Source organism: Solea senegalensis, unplaced genomic scaffold (assembly GCF_019176455.1).
Source record: "Solea senegalensis isolate Sse05_10M unplaced genomic scaffold, IFAPA_SoseM_1 scf7180000015903, whole genome shotgun sequence".
NCBI lineage: Eukaryota > Metazoa > Chordata > Actinopteri > Pleuronectiformes > Soleidae > Solea > Solea senegalensis.
Genome location: NW_025321501.1, coordinates 40701 through 52500, shown reverse-complemented (window position 1 = coordinate 52500; position 11800 = coordinate 40701). Strand labels below are relative to the sequence as shown.

Here is an 11800-nt window from a genome sequence, read left to right as displayed (position 1 = left end):
TCCCTTTAAATTCCAGTCAGAGTAGAGCTCAGATGTCTCAGCTGTTATCACCGTTACAGCCTGCAGGAGGTGCTGAAGAGATCCTTTACGTCTCGCTTCTGTCCACAGGTCAGCAGGACTGTCTCATCGCTTCACCTGGAGGAGGGTCAAAGGTCACATGGTGGAGGGTGGGTGGAGTCTTGTGGGCTTTGTGTCGGGGCTGTTGTTAGCATGTGTGTACGGTGTCATGGCTGTGTTTGTGCAGCAGCAGTCTCTGTGGGTCAGTGTCCACAGCAGCCTGGTGGTGGCGCTGCCCGCCTCCTTCAGTATGGGCCTGTCAGCCGCAGTCAGGGCCGTCGTCACGGTGATGCTGCCGTCGCTGTGCTCGGCTCGCGGCAGGCACTTCCTGCTCTTCCTGTTTGTGTCACTGCTGGTGTCTGGACCGATCACAAACGTGTTTGAAAACACGGAGCGAGCCGCCGCCAGTCTGCTGTGTGGAGCGGAGTTGACAGCCAATCAGACACAAGAACTCATGCAGAGATCAGCCACGCCCCTCTTCTGTAAGACCCGCCCACAAAAAATATCAACAATATGCTTCTGAAAATACCAGTGAAATACTGTTGCTAGGGTTACGGGCAGCTGACGTGTGTGTGTGTGTGTGTGTGTGTGTGTGTAGCTGCGTTGGACAGAATCAGAGAAATCTCGTCTAACGTTTATTCTGTGGCGAACAGAGTTCAAAATCTCATCTTTGCTCTGACTGACGGCGTCCGACATGTTGGTGAGTCCTCACTTCACCACTTCACCACTTCATCACCACTTTACACTTCATCATTTCACCACCCTTCACCATTTCATCACTTCACACTTCACCACTTTACACTTCGCTTCACACTTCTTCACCATTTCATCACTTCACCACTTTACACTTCATCACACAGGTGTGCTCACACTCACCTTTGACCTCTGACCCCCAGCTCGTATCCTGAGGAACGTCCTCCACTTCCTGGCGGACATTGGAGACGTGTGTAACGAGAAAGTGGGTTCTCCGTACAGGAAGTGCCGCAGACTTTTCACCGAGGCTCAGAGCGACTGCAGCCACCTGCTGGGAGATTTCAACTTCCTGTGTGACATCATCAGCGCTTTCATGCCGCTGTGTAACATCGCCTATGGTCAGTGTGAAGCTGCTGTTGTACACATCTCTGACTTTTGTTTTCATTTGAGTTAAGCTAAGCTAAGTTTAGCTCACTCGGCTAAAAAAGAAAAACACATTTAGCCTCTGAAGACTGTCTCTGTGTTTGTCTCTGTGTTTGTCTCTTTGTGTTTGTCTCTTTGTGTTTGTCTCTTTGTCTCTTTGTGTTTGTCTCTTTGTGTGTTTGTGTGTGTTTTGTCTCTTTGTGTTTGTTCTTTTTGTCTCTTTGTGTGTTTGTCTCTTTGTGTTTGTCTCTTTGTGTGTTTGTCTCTTTGTGTGTTTGTCTCTTTGTGTTTTTGTCTTTTTGTGTGTTTGTCTCTTTGTGTTTGTCTCTCTGTGATTGTCTCTGTGATTGTCTCCCTGTGATTGTCTCTCTGTGATTGTCTCTGTGATTGTCTCTCTGTGATTGTCTCTCTGTGATTCTATCTCTGTGTCCCTCAGTTGGAGACCTCTTCTGTCTCATCCCGTCTTACGTGGCTAGAGTCCTGAGGACACGCTTGGCAACTCGTGAGTGTCTTCATGTCTTCTTTGGTAAACATTGATGATTCTTCTGCTCAGTCCGTCTCCGTGTCTCTTCTCAGCCGTGGTTGCAGCGTTCGAGCGAATGAAGCGCCAGTTTGAGTTCAACATCTCGGCCTCAGTGACCTTTGACCTGGACGCCGACAGCAGCCGCAGTCCTCAGCAGATGACGCAGGACATCATGGCGGAGATTTCCTCTGACCTGCAGCTGTTTCGCAGACTGAGCGAGCCGTTAAAATACGCCGGCCTCATGCTGCTCACCCTCGCCTTCTACAGGTCAGACATGTGTCCTACAGCTGTGACATGCAGGGCAGACAACAGGGGGCACTACACTGTAACACACCTGTGTGTGTGTGTGTGTGTGTGTGTGTGTGTGAGCAGGGCAGCGCAGTACAGACGTCAGTATCTCCGCGACCTCGTCTTTGACAATATCTACATCACCGCTCAGTTTAAAGAGCTCGACCAGCAGGTGACCTCAGAGGGCGGAGCCACAGCTCTGCCAATCACACGCAGAGAAGCCAAGACCTACATCTCACCACGTCAGTACACCTGTGTGTGTGTGTGTGTGTGCGTGTGTGTGAGAGATTTCATGCCTGACTGAACTGTAGAGGGCAGCATTTAGAGCAGAGCTCAGCTAAAGATCTTTCTCCTCCACATGAGGGTCACAGAGGCTGACATAGGGCCATAGGCGGGGTCACACCCTGGACAGTTCACCTGTCTGTCACAGGGATACAGAGACGAACGACCATCCACTCTCAATCTAGAGTGTCCAATTTACTCAATCTCCAAATCTGCATGTTTTTGGACTGTGGGAGGAACCTGGAGAATCTGGAGAATCTGGAGAACCTGGAGAAGCTGGGGAACCTGGAGAATCTGGAGAACCTGGAGAAGCTAGTGAACCTGGAGAATCTGGAGAACCTGGAGAACCTGGAAAAGCTGGAGAAGCTGGAGAAGCTGGAGAAGCTGGAGAAAACCTGCGCACACATGGGGAGAACATGAGAACTCCCGCAGAAACACCAGTGTTAACCGCTACACCACCGTGTGACCTGCAGCTAAAGATTATTTTGAGTTTGAATGATGCATTTCTAAAGTGTGCTTCTTCTTATGATTGACTTAAGTGCACAGTATATCATTTATGCCACTAGGGGTCTCCCTCACTTCACCAGAACAATGTTTGATGATGTCAGAGGACAAACATGCTGAGTCATGTTTAGCTGAAGCGTCTTGTCTATTGTCTAGTGTCGTGGTCTCTGTCGAGTAACGAGCAGCGGGCTGTGTTGGTGGGTGTGGTCTCAGTCTTCAAACACTTAGTGGTGGGCAGCCTGATGGTGGCACTGGACTTCCTGGTGTTCTGGGTCCTGGATCAAGTGCGCCACCTGGTGACAGAGGACGTGGTGGCCCGAGGTGAGTCCATGTGTCCTATGCGTGAAAGCGACTGTGATACAATAACCATGACAGCGGCTCTGTCCTCCTGCGTCAGCTCCGGTCACCGTGGCGATGCAGGTGAATGGTTCCGGGTTCGCCTCGGACATCTTCAGAGACCTGGTGTCCTCATTTAACGTCCTACAGCAAGGGAACATCACAGTGATCAGCAGGAAGTGTCTGCTGCAGCCATCAGAGCCCGACCACAACACCTGCCTCCTCTTGGGTAAGGAAGTGACATCATCACTTCATCAATCACTGCACCAGTGGAGCAGCTGAGAAAGTTTGGTCTCATGTTCTTATACTATGATGTTCTTGTGGTCTCATACTCTCATGTTGTCATTCTCTCATGTTCTCATGGTCTCATACTCTTATGTTCTTATGTTCTCATGCTCTTGTGTTCTCATGTTCTCATACTCTCATATTCTCGGGTTCTCATACTCATGTTCATGGTGTTATGCTCTCATGTGTTCATGTGTTCACGTTGCCACAGGTTTTCTGCTGGGTCAGGCTCTGCTCGTCTCTCTGATTGGAGGATTTGTTCAGCGCTGCCCACGACTCATCTGTGCTTCATATTATCCACACAGAGAACAGGTGTGTGTGTGTGTACTGTATGTGTATATCTATATAGATATACTGTATATATAAATATACTTAACCCGTTAAAGGGTTTAACAGGTAGTAGTAGTAAGTATTCAGAGGTTATTACTTGTTATACTACTATAACTACTTAACCTGTTAAACCACTTAACGGGTTAAGTAGTAAACAGCAGTAAAACTGCTTAATTACTGCAATTACAAACAAGCAAACTGCAGTGAAGAAGATGTCACGGATGTAGCTCTCTTAGTTAGCTGTATTGAAATTAGCATCACAATTTAGCAGAGCTGCTGCAGACAGACAGGTGAAGACAGACAGACAGTAGCTGTTGTGGGTTAAAGGTCACTCTGAGACTAAAGAATGTGAAGAATCTGCAGAATGAAAGTTAGAGAAGATGAAGAAGACAAGTCTGAACCCGTCCACCCTGAGACCTGAAGCACCCTGAGGCCTGAAGCACCCTAAGACCTGAAGCACCCTGAGGCCTGAAGCACCCTAAGACCTGAAGCACCCTGAGGCCTGAAGCACCCTGAGACCTGAAGCACACTGAGACCTGAAGCACACTGAGACCTGAAGCACCCTGAGGCCTGAAGCACCCTGAGGCCTGAAGCACCCTGATGCCTGAAGCACTCTGAGACCTGAAGCACCCTGAGCCCTGAAGCACCCTGAGACCTGAAGCCCACTGAGACCTGAACGGCCCTGAGACCTGACACCCTGAGTCCTGAACCACCCAGAGACCCCCACCCCTGAGACCTGAAGCACCCTGAGGCCTGAAGCACCCTGAGACCTGAAGCACCCTGAGACCTGAAGCACACTGAGATCTGAAGCACCCTGAGGCCTGAAGCACCCTGAGACCTGAACTACACTGAGACCTGATCTACACTGAGACCTGAACCGGCCCTGAGACCTGATGCACCCTGAGTCCTGAACCACCCAGAGACCTGAAGCACCCTGAGACCTGAAGCACCCTGAGACCTGAAACACACTGAGACCTGAACAACCCTGAGACCTTAACAACCCTGAGACCTGAACTACAGTCTACATATACACAGATATTGTTTATATAAATCATGAGCTTGTGAACAACCGCTCCCCCTTGTGGCCCTTGTTTGTCAGGAGAGGATTCAGTTCCTCCATCAGCAGATCCTGGCTCAGAGGAAGGTTGAGGGGGCGGCGCTGAGGAGGTGTGCGGTCAGGAGCCTGGCTGACCAAGGAGGAGGAGCAGGAAGAGGGAGGAGTCTTCTTCAAACCCTTCTACTGTGGTACAAACATCCTTTCACGAGTCGACAGGAAGTGGAGACATTTTTGACCTGAAAATAACATGTTGTTTCTGTGTATAAGGTTACCTGGAGGAGGAGTTTACTTGTCCCGCCTCCTAGGGGTGACATCACCACTCACCTGTCTGAGCTGTGGAGAAGAGCTGAAGTCCAAGGACACGGTCAACGCGGTCAAGTGTGATGTCCCACAGTGTCCAGGTGAGCGCAGTCAATACCTGTATTTTTTGTTTCGTCCGTCAGTCTGACGATCAATACCTGTATATAAACATGATCAATACCTGTATATAAACACGATCAATACCTGTATATAAACACGATCAACACCTGTATATAAACACGATCAACACTTGTATATAAACACGATCAATACCTGTATATAAATATGATCAACACCTGTATATAAACACGATCAAACCTTTATATAAACACGATCAACACCAGTATATAAACACGATCAAACCTTTATATAAACACGATCAACACCAGTATATAAACACGATCAACACCTGTATATAAACACGATCAACACCAGTATATAAACACGATCAACACCTGTATAGAAACGATCAATACCTGTATATAATGATCAATACCTGTATATAAACACGATCAATACCTGTATATAAACACGATCAACACCTGTATATAAACACGATCAACACTTGTATATAAACACGATCAACACCTGTATATAAACACGATCAACACTTGAATATAAACACGATCAATACCTGTATATAAATATGATCAACACCTGTATATAAACACAGTATAAGTAATAAGTCAGTTTCTATCTACTGTTAACACTAAGTGGGCGGGACATATACACTAACTGTACAACTCTTTAACTGTGAAACTGTAAAATGTGTGTGTGTGTATGTCCGGAGGGCGTGTCCTGAGGGCGTGTCCTGCAGCTCTAGGTGATGTTGACTCAGCTGTTGTCAGGTAGAAAGCAGACCTGAGGTCAGTGTTTCCTCTTATTCAGCACTGGTGGAGGAGCTTCTGCTGTTTTTGACCCGCCCACACACACAGCTCCAGTTTAAAGCTTTTATTGTGATAGAAATGTGTCACTTCCTGTCTGCTTTTTTCAGGACTGCTCTGTCGGCCATGTTTTGACAGTTTGGGAAACATGTGTGTTGTCTGTACTCGACCTTTGACCTTCCAAGAAGACAACGAGGAGGAGCTGTGAGTTCTTATGTTATTAAACAATGATCACATGTGAGGCACAAAAAACTGCTGACTCATTTCATTCTAATATCAGTAACTGTTAATATTGTTGACTCAGGCTTAAATTGTAGCTGAATCACGTTCATCTCACTAACACGTGAACAGAACTGCTGACTCACACTTTATTACTGCTGATTTCCACTGTTCCAATGTTGCAAGTCATCATTTTCCTAAATATTGCTGACTCACTCTCATACGTGCCTCAGCGACTCCAGCGATGACGAGCAGCTCGTTCTGTGGTCGGCAGCGCTGAGGTCAAACCATATCACCAACCCGCGGGTCAGGGCACTGACGGACAGGAGGGTCGCCATGGCAACACCGAGCAGACCCAGACCCAGTGAGCCCTCAGATAGAGGAGTCAGGGTGGAGCTCAGGTATGACTCAAGACTCAATAACAACACAAGGGAATTCAGACGCTGTGATCATGTTTTTCCCACTCTGTCTGTGCTCAGTGAAATAGACCAGGACCAGGACCAGACCACTTCTGAAGAGTCCCACAGCAACGGATCCTTCTACTCCATCTACTCCCCAAGATCCAGCAGGCACCAGGAGGAGGCGCTGCTCACAGTCGTCGTACAGAGACCAGACTGTCCCCAAACCCTTCAGGACCCGGTCCAGAAATCAGTCTAGATCCCAGTACAGGAACCAGTCCAGGAGTCAGTCTAGAGCCCAGTCCAGGATCCAGTCCAGGATGGTAAATCATGTTTAATTTGGTGATAAAGTTGTCAGAGAATCAAATGAAAGACAGAAACACGTGAAGCATCAGATCCGTAGATAAGTGAAGGGTCAAAGGTCATCACCTTAACAACGTGAATGTGATAAAGGTCAGCAGGCAGAAGGCGACCTTTGACCTTTTCTGATGTGAAGCCATAGTTACACAGTCGATATTGTGAAAGGGAATAAAATATTTGATCTGCTGTTTCTTTAATTAGCTATGAAAACACCACCTACTGAGGTATATATGAAGAAACACCACCTACTGAGGTATATATGCTAAAACACCACCTACTGAGGTATATATGATGAAACACCACCTACTGAGGTATATATATAAAAACACCACCTACTGAGGTATATATGATGAAACACCACCTACTGAGGTATATATGCTAAAACACCACCTACTGAGGTATATATGCTAAAACACCACCTACTGAGGTATATATGCTAAAACACCACCTACTGAGGTATATATGATGAAACACCACCTACTGAGGTATATATACAAAACACCACCTACTGAGGTATATATGATGAAAATACCACCTACTGAGGTATATATGATGAAAACATCACTTACTGAGGTATATGTGATAAAGACACCACCTACTGAGGTATATATGATGAAAACACCACTTACTGAGGTATATGTGATAAAGACACCACTTTACTGAGGTATATATGATGAAAACACCACTTACTGAGTTATATGTGATAAAACACCACCTACTGAGGTATATATGAAGAAAACACCACTTACTGAGGTATATGTGATAAAGACACCTCCTACTTAGGTATATATGATGAAAACACCACTTACTGAGGTATATGTGATAAAAACACCACCTACTGAGGTATATATGATAAAACACCACCTACTGTGCTATATATGATAAAAACGCCCCCTACTGCGGTATATATGATGAAACACTACCTACTGAAGTATATGTGATGAAACACCACATACTGAAGTATATGTGATGAAACACCACCTACTGTGGTATATATGATAAAACACCACCTACTGAGGTATATATGCTAAAACACCACATACTGAGGTATATATGATGAAGACACCACTTACTGAGGTATATATGATAAAACACCACCTACTGAGGTATATATGATGAAAACACCACCTACTGAGGCAATATATATGATGAAAACACCACCTACTGGGGTATATATGATGAAACACCACCTACTGAAGTATATGTGATGAAACACCACCTACTGAAGTATATGTGATAAAAACACCACCTACTGAGGTATATATGATAAAAACACCACCTACCGAGGTATATATGATATAACACCACCTACTGTGGTATATATGATGAAAACACCACCTACTGGGGTATATATGATGAAACACCACCTACTGAAGTATATGTGATGAAACACCACCTACTGAAGTATATGTGATAAAACACCACCTACTGAGGTATATATGATAAAAACACCACCTACTGAGGTATATGTGATAAAACACCACCGACTGAGGTATATGTGATAAAACACCACCTACTGTGGTATATATGATAAAACACCACCTACTGAGGTATATGTGATAAAAACACCACCGACTGAGGTATATGTGATAAAACACCACCTACTGTGGTATATATGATAAAAACACCACCGACTGAGGTATGATCACATGTTAGAAACATTGAAACAATGATGTGAATGTTTGTGTGTAGTGTCAGATCAGTGTCTGTCACATGATCTCTGCACTAACTCTGAGTTTGATCTTGTAGCATGAAAAATTAGTTGGTGTCCTTGAGCTACACATAACAGCAACATAATAACCTGTAAGACAGACTGGTTATACTGGTCAGCTGTGTGTTTGTGTGTGAGTGTGTGTTTGTGTGTGAGTGTGTGTGTGTTTTGGGTGTGGCTGTTAACAGTCTAAGCTGAGACACAAGGACACTTTACAGAATGTCAGAAAAGACACAACTATTCACACCCTGTTTTCAGTGTGTGTGTGTGTGTGTGCGTGAATGTGTGTGTGTGCGCATGTGTGCGTGTGTGTGTGCGTGTGTGGGTGGGTGTGTGTGTGTGTGTGTGTGTTGAGTGGGAGGAGTCAGGGACTCTGAGCAGGAAACAGTGTGTAGATTGACTCAGTCTGTGCTCAGGGTGTGACACTGTGTGTGTGTGAGTGTGAGTGTCTCTCTCTATCTGGATCAAAGCTGCACAAATGGAAACAAAGGTAAGAAAATCCACATGTTCATAATTGATCAGTGTTGATCAGATTGAGAGGGGCCTCCGTCATGTGTTGGCTGATACTTTCAAATGAAAGTATAGTAGTACTACTACCATGTACTCTGCACAAGACGAAATAACTGCTTCATGTAGTTTTTACTCTGTGGCATCAGAGCTGACTGTGCTGTGAGCGCCCCCTGCTGGCAACACAAGGAAAAACAGATTTGAGCCACTAACAGCCGTGACTTCAGCGTTCAGTTGGTGTGTTGATGTATTTGCTGGTTAATTATGAGGCAGTTTGTGCTTCAGTGTTTTTGTCAGCTAATCACTCATTTACACCATTTAATGTTTAACATTAACGTTGTTACACTGTGTGATTCTGACTGAACTTAAACATACAACAGTAATTCAACTACCAACCTCATTATCTGTGTCTTCATCCAACTTTGACAACATGAGAACAATTTCAGTTGGACTAACACAATAATTATGTTTTCTTTTATTTTCTGACCAAAAATGTGAAGTTTATGTTGCTCCATAAATCACTCACTCTCCCACATGCACACACACACACACACACACACACACACACACACTGCTGCCTCCATCACAAAGTTCAAATGTCTTATTTTGTCACTTCAGTGTTTGAAACCCTTTTTCTGGTTGACCTCAGTGACACAAAGTGACCACACAAGGCAGCAGAGACAAAAGTCTGTCTAACTGAAATAAAGACGTGATCATGTGACATAGAGATTGTAGATTTTATAACATGAGTCTTTATTAAGTGGCTAAAATCTGAACTATCCCTGTGTGGCTCATCCTGGGGGGCGTGGCCGTGCAGCAGTCACATGATGCACCTGAGCTCAGGTGTCTCTTTGCGTCTCAGAGATGGACAGACAGAGTGTGTCCTTGTCCTCTGACTCTTTGTGTGTCTGTGTGTGTGTGAAACATAATCTTGATCATTTGTGTTGTTCAGCAGCTCTGAAGCCACCACCCTCTTTCACAACACACACACACACACACATAGATTCCAGTCAACACCCCCTTTTTATTCTCACACTGCAGCTGCAAAACATCTGTTTGACCTTTTCTGTCTCTCTGTGGTTGTTGTGTGTCTCTCTGTGGTTGTTGTGTGTCTTGCTGTGGTTGTTGTGTGTCTTGCTGTGGTTGTTGTGTGTCTCTGTGGTTGTTGTGTGTCTCTCTGTGATTGTTGTGTGTCTCTCTGTGGTTGTTGTGTGTCTGTTGTTGGTTAGTTGTCAGATCTGGAGCTGGCCATCCACACTCTGGTCAGTGAGTTTCATAAGGCAGCCGGTGGCTCAGCGGACATGAACATCACACAGTTCCAGACCATGATCTCCACACAGATGCCCAGATTTGCCGAGGTTTGAATGATTTCTTTGTTTTTATGGAGCACAGAGTGAATGATTAAACAGCTGATTGAATCGTTACTAAAACAGTCGTACGCATGTAAGAATTATCTGCTACAAACTTACGTTACATTAGAAAATCTCTAAAATGAAAAAAGCAGAAAATGTTTTTAAAAAATCAATGATCATTGATTTTGCATTGCAAGTTGTGCAACACTGATCTTTAAAGGGCTAAAATCTCATAAAATATTATTAATATTTATCTGAATATTTCAGGCTGGAATACAAAAGGTGACACACACAGACACACACACGCACACACACTTTCTGCTGCTAGGAACAAATACATCCGTTTTTTTAAAGTCAAAGTTAAAGGGTCTGTGTGTGTGTGTGTGTGTGTGTGTGTGTGTGTGTGTGCAGATGGTGGAGAAGGAAGAGAAGTTGCCTCAGGTTCTGAATCAGATGAACGTAAAGAGCGGCGACAACATTTCGTTTGAAAACTTCTGGACGGTGATTAACGTGGAGACGATCGACTTGTTCAAGACTATCGTTCCTACTCTGCAGAAGAAGAGCAGCACGTGCAGCTGCGCTCTGCTGTGACATCATCACTGTGACATCATCAGGGTCACGCCGTCCGTCCAGACGACCAAACTGACTCAGTCAATGAAGAAAGAAAGAAAACTGTGAAAAACAAACATTTCAACTGATGACAACATGAATAAAGGTCATAATCATTCGGTCACATTGTTAATGTGAATTTTTACAGTCATTTATTTTTCATTCATTTTTTCAAAAGTTGGACCAAAAATAAAACATAAACGTGTGTACTTATCACATACAGCAAAAACACGTCTTATATTATATTATATATTGTATATGTATTCTAACACTTGAAAAATAAGAAAATACAGTTTTCATTGTCATTTTACAACTTGACAAACAATATTTACAAAAACTTACAAGATTAATGATGTGTAATTTTGTGTTTTTTACATTTCAAACCCTTTGTGTGTATATATACATTTATACATATACGTATACATGTAGATGTGTGTTTGTCTTAATTTACTAAGCCCAGATGATATTTTCACTAAGTTTGACTTTTTTCCTCAAAACAAATGAAACAGTTGATGAAATTAATTCACATAAAACTGATGAGGTTTTTCTGATCAGCTGATCAATAAGAGTTTTTTTTTTCACTCTTATGTCTTTGTCTTGTTTATGTTTATGTGAATAAATACAAATAAAACAGTTATTTATTCCGGTGGAGTCGTTTTTATTTCGCAAAAAAATATTGATA

General features: G+C 44.1%; 1 protein-coding gene across 1 annotated transcript in view; it reads left to right on the top strand.

The window, feature by feature from the left end:
• The window catches only part of LOC122762653 (DC-STAMP domain-containing protein 2-like), a 7520-nt gene extending 395 nt beyond the window's left edge, over positions 1-7125 (top strand). Inside the window, exons 2-15 of the mRNA XM_044017846.1 lie at positions 109-539; positions 656-757; positions 954-1148; positions 1610-1675; positions 1750-1963; positions 2069-2226; positions 2927-3091; positions 3168-3335; positions 3603-3703; positions 4821-4966; positions 5046-5179; positions 6073-6166; positions 6415-6582; positions 6661-7125. Coding sequence (XP_043873781.1) covers positions 109-539; positions 656-757; positions 954-1148; positions 1610-1675; positions 1750-1963; positions 2069-2226; positions 2927-3091; positions 3168-3335; positions 3603-3703; positions 4821-4966; positions 5046-5179; positions 6073-6166; positions 6415-6582; positions 6661-6838 — 2320 coding nt within the window. The 3' untranslated portion in view covers positions 6839-7125. The remainder of the gene's footprint in view (positions 1-108; positions 540-655; positions 758-953; positions 1149-1609; positions 1676-1749; positions 1964-2068; positions 2227-2926; positions 3092-3167; positions 3336-3602; positions 3704-4820; positions 4967-5045; positions 5180-6072; positions 6167-6414; positions 6583-6660) is intronic.
• The last annotated feature ends 4675 nt before the right edge of the window (positions 7126-11800 follow it).